Source organism: Protomyctophum bolini (genome assembly GCF_963924005.1).
Source record: "Protomyctophum bolini genome assembly, chromosome: 9".
In the NCBI taxonomy this organism is placed as follows: domain Eukaryota; kingdom Metazoa; phylum Chordata; class Actinopteri; order Myctophiformes; family Myctophidae; genus Protomyctophum; species Protomyctophum bolini.
Genome location: NC_137870.1, coordinates 48,285,125 through 48,302,877, shown reverse-complemented (window position 1 = coordinate 48,302,877; position 17,753 = coordinate 48,285,125). Strand labels below are relative to the sequence as shown.

General features: G+C 41.4%; 2 protein-coding genes across 2 annotated transcripts in view; both read right to left on the bottom strand.

Annotated features, from left to right (window-relative positions):
- LOC308320878 (uncharacterized protein) overlaps window positions 1-17,753 on the bottom strand; it is a 288,416-nt gene that overhangs the window by 18,767 nt on the left and 251,896 nt on the right. The window lies entirely within an intron of this gene.
- LOC308321234 (NLR family CARD domain-containing protein 3-like) overlaps window positions 1-17,753 on the bottom strand; it is a gene marked incomplete at its 3' end in the record, with an annotated part of 36,803 nt that overhangs the window by 15,059 nt on the left and 3,991 nt on the right. Inside the window, exons 3-9 of the mRNA XM_080772073.1 lie at window positions 15,960-16,234; window positions 15,666-15,850; window positions 10,415-10,528; window positions 8,814-8,927; window positions 7,272-7,385; window positions 3,163-3,276; window positions 1,417-1,530 (exon numbers count right to left, since the gene is read on the bottom strand). Coding sequence (XP_080628199.1) covers window positions 1,417-1,530; window positions 3,163-3,276; window positions 7,272-7,385; window positions 8,814-8,927; window positions 10,415-10,528; window positions 15,666-15,721 — 626 coding nt within the window. The 5' untranslated portion in view covers window positions 15,722-15,850; window positions 15,960-16,234. The remainder of the gene's footprint in view (window positions 1-1,416; window positions 1,531-3,162; window positions 3,277-7,271; window positions 7,386-8,813; window positions 8,928-10,414; window positions 10,529-15,665; window positions 15,851-15,959; window positions 16,235-17,753) is intronic.

Sequence of the window (17,753 nt, the reverse complement as noted above, 5' to 3'; positions counted from 1 at the left end):
GGACTTCCCCCCTTCTTCTCCGTTGGTTTTTATTTTGACTCGAGTGGGAGGGGAATCCCTATCATAGACTGTAACGGCAGCCACGCCCCTCAGAACATACACGACTTTATGCTCATTTTTTAAATTAATGGGACCATAATTTTCCAAAAAGAATATTATGACATTAGAAATGAGACTTTAAACTAGTGACTAGTCTAGGTGAAGTTGGGCCCAAATACATGGACTTCTATGGGGCTATGGGTTTTTCTGGGTCCAATGACAGCGCCACAACAGGCCATTATATGAACTTTCATTTCCTTAGTGGCTTCACAAAATATCTGTCTGACTGCCCCCCTGGTTATACTATAGCTATATTTATTAATCAACGTAGTTACTGAACATAAGAGGGTACTATACCCTAGGGGACACGGGGAGAACATGTGAGGGTACTATACCCTAGTAGTTACTGAACATGTGAGGGTACTATACCCTAGGGCGGTGTTTCCCAACCTGTGTTTCCCAACATGTGAGGGTACTATACCCTAGGGCGGTGTTTCCCAACCTGTGTTTCCCAACATGTGAGGGTACTATACCCTAGGGCGGTGTTTCCCAACCTGTGTTTCCCAACCGGAGCTTTGGTGCTCCGTTTGATGTGTCCAGGTGTTCCTCCTGATAACCCTGATTTGACCCAAATTATCACTATCCCTGCCCCGAAATAGCTACTGAGCTGCAGGCTTCATATTGTTGCGTCGACAACCTAATTAGACGTGCGACGACAACAACAACGGCGGAACAATAGACTCTAACGACCATCGGCCATAGGAATGTTAAAGGAACGTTAATGCTAATCGCCATAACCTGTACTCGCCGGTGCTACTTATTGCTTTCACTCCCAGCCTCAACCATGAAGCACGGGCGTTAGCGCGATAATAAAATGCGATGCCACTAACCTTGATGGATAAAGTTATGTATATTATTGTTATGTATGTATGTATATGCATATCTTTTATTTTCTCTGGACTTGTTAACCCATCTAGACTTTCAAGCACCAAACTGCACCAAACTGCAAATGTGTCCATATTTGTATATTATTTTTGTATTTAATGTTTTGGTATGTGTATAACTGTGTCCTTTGTTCCACAACATGCCTGAGCTGAGCTGTCTGTTTTTGTTTGTTTGTTTTGTTTTTCCTGTCTTGTCTTTGTCATAAAATGTGAAAATCAATAAAAATATTATTGAAAAAAAAAGAAAAAAAGATTATTGCAACTCTTTGTATATTGGCATCGACCAGGCGTCACTCAGGCGTTTACAGCTAGTGCAGAACACAGCTGCCTGCCTTCTCACCGGCACTATAAAATATGTTATAGTGTAATAGTGTATATTGTATAGTGTTACAGTGTCATAGTGTTGTATATATTTATAGGAGGGTTGACATACTGTGAATCAGGAGGTCCAGGTTCGTTACTGAAGTCAGGAGGATTTCCTTTAGACCAGTCACTCTTCACAGACAGAAGGCTGGGAGTTGGAGACTCTGCTCTGTGGTGGACACTTCTGGAATCATACAGACAGAAATACCAATACATAAACAACAGAGACAGTGAATAATACTACTAGAAATAATACTAAGTAAATAACATACAGTAATTAGCATAACAGTAGCTTGTATTCCATGTAGTACAAACTGTGCAATGGAATGATTTGCCCAAGCAGATAAAGACAAGTGCCTCAGTATTGAGAAGGCGTTTTTAGAATGGGTTAAAGGTGTCTGTTGAATTGAGCAATTGTAACAGTTATCTCCTTAACACATTCCGACCAGGATTACTGCATGTTTATGTGAGGGGAAACGGGGAGAACATACAAACTCCACAGAGAAAGGCCCTTTCGTCAACCCCGCCTCGGGTATGGGCACTGATGACGCAGAGGAGAGAACAGGCCCCCCAGCGCCCACAGCGGGAATCGAACCCAGGATCTTCTAGCTGTGAGGCGACAACACTACCGACTGTGCCACTGTCCCCCCTCTTGGTTTTATTTTTGATAAAGATTTCCAACTTAATAAACAAATCAGCTCCGTCGTTAAAACTATCTTCTTCCAATCATCGCCACGGTCAAATCCTACCTTCCCCAAAAAACAGCTGGAGATGGTTATCCATGCTTTGATTTCATCAAGAATAGATTATTGCATAGAGCTTGGTCGATTCAGCTAAGAACCATATACCGATTACAGATCTCACCTAGCCTTCGCCATAAAATGAATCCTACTCTATCTCCGCTCTGTCTTAACTGTAAAACTGAAGAGGGAAATTATATTCACTGTATATGGTCATGTCATAAGATTAAACGATACCGGTTGGGTATCGTGCAGCAGTTGAATGAGATCTTTAATATGGAGTTTGAACCCGACCCTGTGTTTGATTCTTGGGCTGCCCGATGAAAAGATTGTTAACAAGTTCCATACACGTCTGTTTAATCTCTTAATTTATACTGCTAGGAAAAATATTCTGTTGTCTTGGATTAACGAGAAACCACCAACAAAAAAAGATTGGAACAAAATAATCATGCAGTGCATGCCGTTGGAATTCCTAACCTGCCTGCTACGCTCCACCACAGATACCTTCTATAAAATATGGGACCCATATTTGAGATTTGTTGGCCCTCAGTTAGCTACCACCTTGACCATAGGGTTCCTGGACAGAAGCGATGCCACTAACCTTGATGGACAAAGTTATGTATATTATTGTTATGTATGTATGTATGTATATCTTTTATTTTCTTTAATTTTCTCTGGAGTCGTTAACCCATCTAGACTTTCAAGCACCAAACTGCAAATGTGTCCATATTTGTATATTATTTTTGTATTTAATGTTTTGGTATGTGTATAACTGTGTCCTTTGTTCCACAACATGCCTGAGCTGAGCTGTCTGTTTTTGTTAGTTTGTTTTGTTTTTCTTGTCTTGTCTTTGTCATTGTCATAAAATGTGAAAATCAATAAAAATATTATTGAAAAAAAAAAGAATAAAGATTATTGCAACTCTTTGTATATTGGCATCAACCAGGCGTCACTCAGGTGTTTACAGCTAGTGCAGAACACAGCTGCCCGCCTTCTCACCGGCACTATAACATATGTTATAGTTTATATTGTATAGTGTTATAGTGTTGTATATATTTATAGGAGGGTTGACATACTGTGAATCAGGAGGTCCAGGTTCGTTACTGAAGTCAGGAGGATTTCCTTTAGACCAGTCACTCTTCACAGACAGAAGGCTGGGAGTTGGAGACTCTGCTCTGTGGTGGACACTTCTGGAATCATACAGACAGAAATAACAATACATAAACAACAGAGACCGTGAATAATACTACTAGAAATAATACTAAGTAAATAACAGACAGTAATTAGCATAACAATAGCTTGTATTCCATGTAGTACAAACTGTGCAATGGAATGATTTGCCCAAGGAGATAAAGACAAGTGCCTCTCTAAACACTTAAAACTTAGGTCAGGATTGAGAAGGCGTTTTTAGAATCCTGAATGGGTCTGTTGAATTGAGTAATTGTAACAGTTATCTCCTTAACACATTCCGACCAGGATTACTGCATGTTTTTGTGAGGGTACCTACCCTAGGGGACATAGGGAGAACATGTGAGGGTACCTACCCTAGGGGACACGGGGAGAACATGTGAGGGTACTATACCCTAGGGGACACGGGGAGAACATGTTAGGGTACTATACCCTAGGGGACACGGGGAGAACATGTGAGGGTACCTACCCTAGGGGACAACATGTGAGGGTACCTACCCTAGGGGACACGGGGAGAACATGTGAGGGTACTATACCCTAGGGGACACAGGGAAAACATGTGAGGGTACCTACCCTAGGGGACACGGGAGAACATGTGAGGGTACCTACCCTAGGGTACACGGGGAGAACATGTGAGGGTACTATACCCTAGGGGACACGGGGAGAACATGTTAGGGTACTATACCCTATAGGGACACGGGGAGAACATGTGAGGGTACCTACCCTAGGGGACACGGGGAGAACATGTGAGGGTACCTATCCTAGGGGAAACGGGGAGAACATACAAACTCCACACAGAAAGGCCGTTTCGCCAACCCCGCCTCGGGTATGGGCTCTGGTGACGCAGAGGAGAGAACACGCCCCCAGCACCCAAAGCGGGAATCGAACCCAGAACCTTCTAGCTGTGAGGCGACAACACTACCGACTGTGCCACTGTCCGCCCTCTTGGTTTTATTTTTTATATAGATTTTAAACTTAATAAACAAATCAGCTCCGTTGTTAAAACTCTCTTCTTCCAATCATCGCCACGGTCAAATCCTACCTCCCCCTAAAAACAGCTGGAGATGGTTATCCATGCTTTGATTTCATCAAGAATAGATTATTGCAACTCTTTATATATTGGCATCGACCAGGCGTCACTCAGGCGTTTACAGCTAGTGCAGAACACAGCTGCCCGCCTTCTCACCGTCACTATAAAATATGTTATAGTGTAAATTGTATAGTGTTATAGTGTTATAGTGTTGTATATATTTATAGGAGGGTTGACATACTGTGAATCAGGAGGTCCAGGTTCATTACTGAAGTCAGGAGGATTTCCTTTAGACCAGTCACTCTTCACAGACAGAAGGCTGGGAGTTGGAGACTCTGCTCTGTGGTGGACACTTCTGGAATCATACAGACAGAAATAACAATACATAAACAACAGAGACTGTGAACAATACTACTAGAAATAATACTAAGTAAATAACAGGACAGTCTGCTAAATGCCTAAATTGTAAATTGTAACAGACAGTAATTAGCATAACAGTAGCTTGTATTCCATGTAGTACAAACGGTGCAATGGAATGATTTGCCCAAGGAGATAAAGACAAGTGCCTCTCTAAACACTTAAAACTTAGGTCAGGATTGAGAAGGCGTTTTTAGAATCCTGAATGGGTCTGTTGAATTGAGCAATTGTAACAGTTTTCTCCTTAACACATTCCTACCAGGATTACTTGCTTTTGTGAGGGTACCCTATGGGACACGGGGAGAACATGTGAGGGTACCTACCCTAGGGGACACGGGGGGAACATGTGAGGGTACCTACCCTAGGGGACACGGGGGGGGAACATGTGAGGGTACCTACCCTAGGGGACACGGGGAGAACATGTGAGGGTACTATACCCTAGGGGACACGGGGAGAACATGTGAGGGTACCTACCCTAGGGGACACGGGGAGAACATGTGAGGGTACCTACCCTAGGGGACACAGAGAGAACATGTGAGGGTACCTACCCTAGGGGACACGGGGAGAACATGTGAGGGTACTATACCCTAGGGGACACGGGGAGAACATGTGAGGGTACCTACCCTAGGGGACACGGGGAGAACATGTGAGGGTACCTACCCTAGGGGACACGGGGAGAACATGTGAGGGTACCTAGCCTAGGGGACACAGTAATTGTAATTGTGAGTTTGTTTTTTAACATGCAGCGCGAGTCCTCGGGAGCCGATCTACAAGCTCACAACGTTGCACTGCGAGTAGCCTAGAGAAGGCTGTCAAGTGAGCAGCGCAATCGCGCATGCTATAGAAATATCCTAATAAATAAATAAAAAGGTGTTGCTTGCAGGGGCAGTTTCCTTATGGGACTTGCCTCTAGAATGCATGCATATGCATACAAGTGCACTCGGCTTTTATATATATATCATTTTTTTATGTGCTGAACAATGTTAGGGAGTAGGGACACATGCCTACATATTTTATCTGCGATTTGGGAACTATTTATTGATTCAGCATGAAGACTAAAGCCTTCTGAATGCTTGCGTGGATTCGTCCGCCACCTAAAGAGGTTCCATAGGATTTGACGGAGTTTCCGACCAACCTACGTGAGCGTCAAGTTCACGGCCATTTCCATGAATTCCAAATTAATGTGGGAAATCCACGTAAATGTCACGTCATGTTATCGTAAACGCCGTTGTGAATCTGGCCCATAGTGTATATTGTATAGTGTATATTGTATAGTGTTACAGTGTCATAGTGTTGTATATATTTATAGGAGGGTTGACATACTGTGAATCAGGAGGTCCAGGTTCGTTACTGAAGTCAGGAGGATTACCTTTAGACCAGTCACTCTTCACAGACAGAAGGCTGGGAGTTGGAGACTCTGCTCTGTGGTGGACACTTCTGGAATCATACAGACAGAAATAACAATACATAAACAACAGAGACAGTGAATAATACTACTAGAAATAATACTAAGTAAATAACAGACAGTAATTAGCATAACAGTAGCTTGTATTCCATGTAGTACAAACGGTGCAATGGAATGATTTGCCCAAGGAGATAAAGACAAGTGCCTCTCTAAACACTTAAAACTTAGGTCAGGATTGAGAAGGCGTTTTTAGAATCCTGAATGGGTCTGTTGAATTGAGCAATTGTAACAGTTATCTCCTTAACACATTCCGACCAGGATTACTGCGTGTTTTTGTGAGGGTACCTACCCTAGGAGACACGGGGAGAACATGTGAGGGTACTATACCCTAGGGTACACGGGGAGAACATGTGAGGGTACCTACCCTAGGGGACACGGGGAGAACATGTGAGGGTACCTACCCTAGGGGACACGGGGAGAACATGTGAGGGTACCTACCCTAGGGGACACGGGGAGAACATGTGAGGGTACCTACCCTAGGGGACACGGGGAGAACATGTGAGGGTACCTACCCTAGGGGACACGCGGAGAACATGTGAGGGTACTATACCCTAAGGGAAACGGGGAGAACATACAAACTCCACACAGAAAGGCCGTTTCGCCAACCCCGCCTCGGGTATGGGCTCTGGTGACGCAGAGGAGAGAACACGCCCCCAGCGCCCAAAGCGGGAATCGAAGCCAGGACCTTCTAGCTGTGAGGCGACAACACTACAGACTGTGCCACTGTCCCCCCTCTTGGTTATTTTTGATAAAGATTTTAAACTTAATAAACAAATCAGTTCCGTTGTTAAAACTCTCTTCTTCCAATCATCGCCACGGTCAAATCCTACCTCCCCCTAAAAACAGCTGGAGATGGTTATCCATGCTTTGATTTCATCAAGAATAGATTATTGCAACTCTTTGTATATTGGCATCGACCAGGCGTCACTCAGGCGTTTACAGCTAGTGCAGAACACAGCTGCCCGCCTTCTTACCGGCACTATAAAATATGTTAGTGTATATTGTATAGTGTTATAGTGTATATTGTATAGTGTTATGGTGTATATTGTATAGTGTTGTATATATTTATAGGAGGGTTGACATACTGTGAATCAGGAGGTCCAGGTTCGTTACTGAAGTCAGGAGGATTTCCTTTAGACCAGTCACTCTTCACAGACAGAAGGCTGGGAGTTGGAGACTCTGCTCTGTGGTGGACACTTCTGGAATCATACAGACAGAAATAACAATACATAAACAACAGAGACCGTGAATAATACTACTAGAAATAATACTAAGTAAATAACATACAGGACCGTCTGCTAAATGCCTAAATTGTAAATTGTAACAGACAGTAATTAGCATAACAGTAGCTTGTATTCCATGTAGTACAAACGGTGCAATGGAATGATTTGCCCAAGGAGATAAAGACAAGTGCCTCTGGGCCACATGAACATGTGAGGGTACCTACCCTAGGGGACACGGGAGAACATGTGAGGGTACTATACCCTAGGGGACACGGGGAGAACATGTGAGGGTACCTACCCTAGGGGACACGGGGAGAACATGTGAGGGTACCTACCCTAGGGGACACGGGTAGAACATGTGAGGGTACCTACCCTAGGGGACACGGGGAGAACATGTGAGGGTACCTACCCTAGGGGACACGGGGAGAACATGTGAGGGTACCTACCCTAGGGGACACGGGGAGAACAAGTGAGGGTACCTACCCTAGGGCAGGGGTAGGCAACCTTTTTGACATGAAGTGCCATGATATTTTTCCTTGATACTCAGAGTGCCATAGTAATAAATTCCCTTAGTCAATAGTACATTTCCACAGTTTCCACATATTTCATTGTCAATTTTGTGTTGCTACATGTCATGCATATTTCCACATTAGAACAGTTATAAACTCAGTGCAATATGTCCACATTAGCACAGTTATAGACTCATAGTCTCACATCATGACAGAACAGACTCTTTTTGTTTTAAATAAAATAAATTAAAACTAAAAACTCAGTGCAATATTTTCAGAACAGTCTCTTGCTCTCCTTTTTAACTAAAATAAAATAAACATGAGTCATAGATCAGTGCAATATTTTCAGAAGTCTCTCTTTCTCTCTCTCTCTTTAACTAAAATAAAAAAACAGGACAGTGCAATATCTTGTTCAAAAAAAATAAGGCCATGTTGCAGCCTACAGAAAATAAAGAAAGCCTACCAGTCAGTCATTGTGATCCCTGGCCCTGTGTCCCTTTGCTAAGCTCTAGCTGTGAGGCGACAACACTACCGACTGTGCCACTGCCCCCCCTCTTGGTTTTGCTTTTTCATAAAGATTTAAACTTAATAAACAAATCAGTTCCATCGTTAAACCTCTCTTTTTCAATCATCACCACGGTCAAATCCTACCTCCCCCTAAAAACAGCTGGAGATGGTTATCCATGCTTTGATTTCATCAAGAATAGATTATTGCAACTCTTTGTATATTGGCATCGACCAGGCGTCACTCAGGCGTTTACAGCTAGTGCAGAACACAGCTGCCCGCCTTCTCACCGGCACTATAAAATATGTTATAGTGTATATTGTATAGTGTTATAGTGTATAGTGTTACAGTGTTATAGTGTTGTATATATTTATAGGAGGGTTGACATACTGTGAATCAGGAGGTCCAGGTTCGTTACTGAAGTCAGGAGGATTTCCTTTAGACCAGTCACTCTTCACAGACAGAAGGCTGGGAGTTGGAGACTCTGCTCTGTGGTGGACACTTCTGGAATCATACAGACAGAAATAACAATACATAAACAACAGAGACAGTGAATAATACTACTAGAAATAATACTAAGTAAATAACAGGACCATAGCCCTTACCCTACCGCCTACCCCCTTAGATAGCATTTCTGTAGACTTAGATAGCATTTGATACAGACTTATAGCATGTTATGTAGACAGCACTATAATTGCATTGTATGTAGTCATAGCACGTCATAGTACATATGTATAGCATAGTATAGTATATGTATAGTTTATATGTATAGCTTCATTATATAGATATTCCACTGTTACTTTCTTAGCTTACGCATGTTTCATGATAGATGCTTTTTATGTGACGTATTCCCATGCTTTTTTGTTCTTGCTTAATGTAAATCGCTCTGGATTAAGAGCGTCTGCTAAATGCCTAAATTGTAAATTGTAAATTGTAACAGACAGTAATTAGCATAACAGTAGCTTGTATTCCATGTAGTACAAACGGTGCAATGGAATGATTTGCCCAAGGAGATAAAGACAAGTGCCTCTCTAAACACTTAAAACTTAGGTCAGGATTGAGAAGGCGTTTTTAGAATCCTGAATGGGTCTGTTGAATTGAGCAATTGTAACAGTTATCTCCTTAACACATTCCGACCAGGATTACTGCATGTTTTTGTGAGGGTACCCTAGGGGACACGGGGAGAACATGTGAGGGTACCTACCCTAGGGGACACGGGGAGAACATGTGAGGGTACCTACCCTAGGGGACACGGGGAGAACATGTGAGGGTACCTACCCTAGGGGACACGGGGAGAACATGTGAGGGTACCTACCCTAGGGGACACGGGGAGAACATGAGGGTACCTACCCTAGGGGACACGGGGAGAACATGTGAGGGTACCTACCCTAGGGGACACGGGGAGAACATGAGGGTACCTACCAAACGGGGAACGGGGAGAACATGCAAACTCCACACAGAAAGGCCCTTTCGCCAACCCCGCCTCGGGTATGGGCACTGATGACTCAGAGGAGAGAACACGCCCCCAGCGCCCACAGCGGGAATCGAACCCAGGACCTTCTAGCTGTGAGGCGACAACACTACCGACTGTGCCACTGTCCCCCCTCTTGGTTTTATTTTTGATACAAGATTTTAAACTTAATAAACAAATCAGCTCCGTCGTTAAAACTCTTCTTCCAATCATCGCCACGGTCAAATCCTACCTCCCCTAAAAACAGCTGGAGATGGTTATCCATGCTTTGATATAATCAAGAATAGATTATTGCAACTCTTTGTATATTGGCATCGACCAGGCGTCACTCAGGCGTTTACAGCTAGTGCAGGACACAGCTGACCGCCTTCTCACCGGCACTATAAAACCATTTCTGCCCCTCCCCATTAGATCTGCTCAGATAGATGCTATATAAATAAAGTTTGATTTGATTTGACTTGGAGTACACAATTCAGACACCAGATGGAGCAGTTGGTTGTAAAGGAGTTAATGTTCCAACCTTTGATCAGTAGAGTGGTGTCCATCTTTGAAGTCAACAAGTCCATACATGGATGAGTCACTCTTCATGGAGACACAGCTGGGTACAGGAGAGACTGCTCTGTGATGATCAACCCTGTTAAAGATAAAGACAAAGAAAACTTTATTGTCCATTACATTTACCGGTACATAAAATGTAAATGTGTCTTACATTACATAAAACACACAGATGCATTAAAAAAATACTATTTAAAATGCATTCACATAATAAATAATAATAATAAAACTTTATTTGTATAGCACCTTTCATGACATGAAATGCAGCTCAAAGTGCTTTACAGAACAATGGAGAATAAAAAAGAAAAGCAAGGCAACGACATTAAAAAACAAGCAGTAATGCAATACAGTGAGGACATGAATAACAAAAAATAAAAGATCAATTTAAAGCAATGTTGTAGAAGTGGGTCTTGAGCTGAGCTTTAAAAAGGTCTACAGAGGCTGCCTGACGAAGGTACAGTGGGAGTTTGTTAAACTACAGAGGCTGCCTGACGAAGGTACAGTGGGAGCTTGTTCCATGCCGACGGCCCGTAGAAGCAAAAAGCTGCTTCCCCGTATTTTTTAGTTGCCATTTTTTTAGGCAAAGCGAGCAGGCCAGCAGTGGAAGACCTTAGGGGGCGGTTTGGGACATATTTAGGCAGGCAGTCATGTAGGTAGGAAGGTGCGAGACCATTGAGAGCTTTATAGACAAGTAAAATAATTTTAAAATCAATCCTAAAAACAACCGGAAGCCGGTGCAGTGAAGCCAAAACTGGAGTAATATGTTCTCTCATCTTAGTTCTAGTTAAAACTCTGGCTGCTGCATTTTGGACAAGTTGTAATCTGTCAGTTGTTTTCTTAGGCAGTCCTGAAAAAAGTGCATTGCAGTAATCAAGCCGAGAAAAAACAAAGGCGTGGATTAGCGTTTTTGCATCGTCCAAAGACAAATAGGCTCTGATTCGTGCAATATTTCTAAGGTGAAAAAAGGCAATCTTGGTGACATGATTAATGTGTGAATTAAAATTCAATTCAGAATCAATAATAACCCCCAGGTTCTTTACTGTACTGTTACTTTCTACAGTCAGGTTGTAAAGGAGTTCATTTTTCAATCATCTGTCTGGTCAATTAAAATTCAAACCTTTGATCAGTAAAGTGGTGTCCATCTTTGAAGTCAAAAAGTCCATGCATGGAGGTGTCACTCGTCATGGAGACACAGCTGGGTACAGGAGAGACTGCTCTGTGACGATCAACCCTGTAAAAGATAAAGACAAAAGAAAACTTTATTGTCCATAACATTTACATACAATGTAAATGTGTCTTTGGCACACCGGCAGTCAGTTACAACAATCACACATTACATAAAACACACAGATGCATTAAAAAAATACTATTTAAAATGCATTCACATAATAAATAATAATAATAAAACTTTATTTGTATAGCACCTTTCATGACATGAAATGCAGCTCAAAGTGCTTTACAGAACAATGGAGAATAAAAAAGAAAAGCAAGGCAACGACATTAAAAAACAAGCAGTAATGCAATACAGTGAGGACATGAATAACAAAAAATAAAAGATCAATTTAAAGCAATGTTGTAGAAGTGGGTCTTGAGCTGAGCTTTAAAAAGGTCTACAGAGGCTGCCTGACGAAGGTACAGTGGGAGTTTGTTAAACTACAGAGGCTGCCTGACGAAGGTACAGTGGGAGCTTGTTCCATGCCGACGGCCCGTAGAAGCAAAAAGCTGCTTCCCCGTATTTTTTAGTTGCCATTTTTTTAGGCAAAGCGAGCAGGCCAGCAGTGGAAGACCTTAGGGGGCGGTTTGGGACATATTTAGGCAGGCAGTCATGTAGGTAGGAAGGTGCGAGACCATTGAGAGCTTTATAGACAAGTAAAATAATTTTAAAATCAATCCTAAAAACAACCGGAAGCCGGTGCAGTGAAGCCAAAACTGGAGTAATATGTTCTCTCATCTTAGTTCTAGTTAAAACTCTGGCTGCTGCATTTTGGACAAGTTGTAATCTGTCAGTTGTTTTCTTAGGCAGTCCTGAAAAAAGTGCATTGCAGTAATCAAGCCGAGAAAAAACAAAGGCGTGGATTAGCGTTTTTGCATCGTCCAAAGACAAATAGGCTCTGATTCGTGCAATATTTCTAAGGTGAAAAAAGGCAATCTTGGTGACATGATTAATGTGTGAATTAAAATTCAATTCAGAATCAATAATAACCCCCAGGTTCTTTACTGTACTGTTACTTTCTACAGTCAGGTTGTAAAGGAGTTCATTTTTCAATCATCTGTCTGGTCAATTAAAATTCAAACCTTTGATCAGTAAAGTGGTGTCCATCTTTGAAGTCAAAAAGTCCATGCATGGAGGTGTCACTCGTCATGGAGACACAGCTGGGTACAGGAGAGACTGCTCTGTGACGATCAACCCTGTAAAAGATAAAGACAAAAGAAAACTTTATTGTCCATAACATTTACATACAATGTAAATGTGTCTTTGGCACACCGGCAGTCAGTTACAACAATCACACATTACATAAAACACACAGATGCATTAAAAAAATACTATTTAAAATGCATTCACATAAACACAGCAACAGTGATCATGAACAGTGGGATTCAACGAGAGGATTTAGTTTATTTATAGCGAGTCATATCAGGCGTGGGCAGTGCAGAGAGGCTCAAACCAGGATGTATCAAATAGATATAATACAGGTAGTTCTTCTGACCAAGTAATTGGTTGCAATAGGCTCTCCGGCCGTGCTGAAATTAGCACGACAGCACACCTAGCCGTAATATATTTTTAGAAAGGATCAGATTATAAATGTATCAGTTGTGCATCAGAGCAGCAGCAACATTGTCTTAGGAAACAATTTAAAGAATACATTACATGTTCAACTCGACTTCGTCTCGTTCAATAATCATAATTCAATAATCACGTTAAACCACACCCTCTCGTGTAATATTGCTTAATTAAACGTCATGCTATAATTATCCATACTAAATGCCTCCAAGCACCATTTGTGTTGTTTTTACTTTTACTGTCCACTACTGTCGTATAGGACCTTATATGTGACATTAATTTGCGTATTTATTGTATGTTGATTTTCTTGTATTTTATGGTATGACATATTTTATATATTTGTCCCTGTATTATATTGTGTTATTTTGCAATAGTATTTGCAAGGAATGTCACAGAAGCACTGTAACTTTAACCCATTTTGGGGCGGGAACCCCTTTTGGTGTTAGCATTACGTTATGCTTTAGCTATTGAAAAATAGCAGATCTACAAGCTCATAGCGTAGGTCTGCTATTTTTGAAAAATCGAAGAACGACTGACATAGAAACATAGCTTTTTCAGAAAACTGTCAGGATGTAGAAGACATTTTTTTAATCTGATCTCAGGTCAGAATGGGTTAAGAGTCACATGACTATGCAGCTGCTATCTGTTAAGATGATTACGTGCTGCTTTCCGATTGGTTGTTCTATACCTATGAAATGTATTTAGTGATGTCAGCCTATTCCGAGTCAGGTCGAAAGAGCCAAACGTCGTTGCGTTTGACATTAAATAAAAAGCTCTTGAATCAGCAGGTGACAGTGTGCGGGTTTGCAGAGGTCTCCCCTTCAAACAATGTCATTCGACAGTAGAATAAGCAATACGTTATCTGAAACTAAAACTGACTGATGGCAGGCAGAACATATTAAATCAGTGGTTGGGCAACTTTGACGATGGAGAGGGCCACTACATTTCCACACTCACTCCAGAGGGCCACATTGCTGTTGTAGCAAAAATAGTAGATCTACAAGCTCAAAACGCGTCGCACTGTGACGCGTTTTGAGCTTGTAGATCTGCTATTTTTTGCTATATTAGAATTGAAATCTTGATTTTCTTTTTTTGCTATTTTTTGAATTGGAATCCTGAAAATGTACATTTTTATGTCATTTCAAATGCCTCTAATTGCTTGTAATTAAAGCGGAATTGTAAACCGCTGAAACCAAAATTATCTCAGTATTCTGATATGTACCTGAGGGCCGCATTAAGTGAAGATGGGGGGGCCGCATGTGCCCCCCCCCCCCCGGGGCCGCCAGTTGCCGTAATTATACATTACAATAATTAAACGTATAATTATAAATCTTGACTTGACTTCGCAGCGCCCCCGTTGAGGGCTTTTATGGTGGGGTAGGGGAAATAGCCCATAATGCGAGTGCGCTCCCGGTGTGCAACTGTGGATTTCCCAAACGAACCCAGTTTGAAAAAAGTAGCCGGGGCGCTCGGATAAAAATGCTTTTTATTAATCAACGCAACGAAAGGTAATGTTGTTCCTGAATGCTTGATCTGCTGTGAGAAGTTATCATATTGAATGAATGCTCATTATCAAACATGTATTTATTTAATCATTTTAAACCCCTTATCCCTAAACTTATTTTTTTTTACTATTTTGCTTAACATTTTTGAATAATTTAAATGGCCAGTCTACAAGCTCACAACGTGTCAATGTAGATTGGCTAGTTGAACTATTCAAAAATGTTAAATGTCAAAATGGCAAAGAAGTTTAGGGATAAGGGGTTTAGCAGTGACTGAAATGGAGCCCCTTATATCTAAACCACACCGAAGAGTCGGTTCGGGACAAAAGTTTTCTCATTGGCCTCACTCACACCTTTCGATCTAGCATGCAACATCGATGCAAGCTAGATGTAAGTGTCATGGCCGCCCCGATGCATTTCCAATGGAAGTAAGAAAGGAAAGGTACTATGTTTTTACCCAGGGTAAGGGCCGATTCATACTCCTATTTTACCGCTGTTTCGGCGCTGTAGTGCCGAAATGATTTCGGCTCGTCAGAAATTTTCAGTAGCACCGAAGAGCCGACTTTAGGACGGTACCCGCCCCCCCCCGAACCTCAAATGACGTCACATTGTAGGCTCTACAGCGCCGAACCGACTTTTATTCGGCTCTAAAATAGGAGTATGAATCGGCCCTAACTGGACTAAGCTCAAGAACTTGTTTACAACCAGGCCCTGCTCATAGAACATTTCATGGTAGAGGTTCAATGCCTTGCTCAAAGGGCACTTCAGCGGTGGTAATTGTAATGTTCCTGTTCTATTTGATGTTTTTAATGGTGTGTTGTTTCTTTTGCTTTTATTCACTGCTGTAGCACTTTGAGATTCTTGCGAATGTAAAGTGCGATATAAATAAAAACCATTATTATTATTATTATTATAAATGAGTGAATTCAAACCTTTCATCGCTCGGGTCGTCTCCGTCAGAAGCAGAACTCCCACTCATTTTCTCCATAGTGATATATTGTATTATCAGCTACAGTCAAATGTCGTCACAATCCAGTATTTAGTAAAGAGAACTTTTCTTCAACCATTGACAGCTAAAAAGTTTAAAACCTGTCAAGTAGACTTAGGACTAGTATACCTAGTAGTCAGTAGACTTAGGACTGAGTAGACTTAGTACTCAGTAGACTTAGTAGTCAGTAGACTTAGGACTGAGTAGACTTAGGACTGAGTACACTTAGTCAGTAGACTTAGTACTCAGTAGACTTAGGACTGAGTACTTTTTACTTGCTTGTAAGCTATGCTCCTCTAGAACCCACACTGTCTGTATGCCAATAATGTCAACCAGCGGTGGACAATTAAGTCCTCCGTTACAAGTAAAAGTATTTTTTTGTGTGTATAGTCCACGTTGGTGTTTTCCTAACATTCCCTGACATTGTTGTGATTTGTTTTGTCTAGTATGAAGCTAAATGAATGGGACATTCTCCTCTGGCTCCATGCAGTGCTGCTCATCTCCTGATGACTCCTGGTAGAAAAGAGAAGATGAACAATATTTAGTGAATCATTTTAATCCATGTTGAATCTACAGTCCATATCTCTCATATCATAGCACTCTAAATTTAAAACACATTAACCCATTCTGGTTGGTGTTTTAGGGCGCACCGGAGCGCACTCGACCTATTGGTTTGCATTGCAGTGCGCGCCCTTAAGCATTATGTTATACTTTAGCTATTGAAAAATAGCAGATCTACAAGCTCGTAAGCGCGGCACTCGGTGCCGCGCTTACGAGCTTGCAGGTCTGATATTTTTGAAAAATCGAAGAGCGACTGACATTTTTAGAATCTGATCTCAGGTCAGAATGGGTTATAAATCAGACCAGTGTGTGTGTGTCCAGTGGAAACCTCGTATGAATCCGATCTCAGGTCAGAATGGGTTAAACTATAAAAGTGTGCTCTGTGCCAGGCCAGGTTTTCTACCCTGGGCACACACATTCTGGAAGGCAGGTGTAGACAATTGGAATTTGTAATGGTACAGTATATTATTTGACTGACATGACTTCACAGAAGTATAACTATTTCTGTGAGTTTTGGACACAAGCTGTAGTTGTATTTCAACATATTTTATTTACCATCCCTGTTCATAATAAATCCATAAAAAAATGCATCAAAACCTGAGGGCTCTATTGCGGGCTAAACCCCTTATCCCTAAACTACTTTGCTTTTTTGAAAAACATTTTTTAATAGTTCAAATAGCCGATCTACAAGCTCACAACGCCTCGATGTACAGTAGATAAATGCACATACATACATTTGGAGCATTGTCATGTTGGTAGTTGACAGTTAACAGCACACAACTTTGACCACTTGGGTGCGCACTTGAGTCTGTTTTCTTTTTTTGTCTGTCTCAGACTAATCATTGTGTATATTCCTGCACTATACCTGCATCGAGTGATCTTGGTACACAGAAGTTGATCTATTGAAGATTCTGACCTTCAAAGTACATCATTTTTGTTTTGATTGTATTGCTGTATTGTTGTATTGTTCTTTCTGCTTTGGCAATGTAAACGTATGTTTTCTCATGCCAATAAAGCCCTTTGAATTGAATTTAATTGAATTGTCTCAGTAATAAACTATGACATTCAGCCTACTGCTCAAGTAGTGTTGTTTTCGTCGGCTAAAACTGAGACGAAAAATGTTCATCGACTGCCTTTTTCCACTGACGAAAGTGAAAAACAGACAGGAAATATGTGTGAGTGTGTGAGTAATATAGTTTATAGTATGCATAGTTATCAGTAGGCTATTTGCACTGAACTTGGTACACAGTGTTGAAATCAAACACAGAAAATGGCTACTGCTACTGCAGCAGTAAACTAACACGCAGACGTGTTTACACAATTTCCAAACACATAATAACCAACTACAAAGGCATTCTGCAAACATCACATACTAAATTAAATATACTCTTTGAACCGATTAACTAGAACTTCAAAGTACTTACAGACAATATATGTCCAATTAAGGCAAAAGCATTAAAGAATAATTATC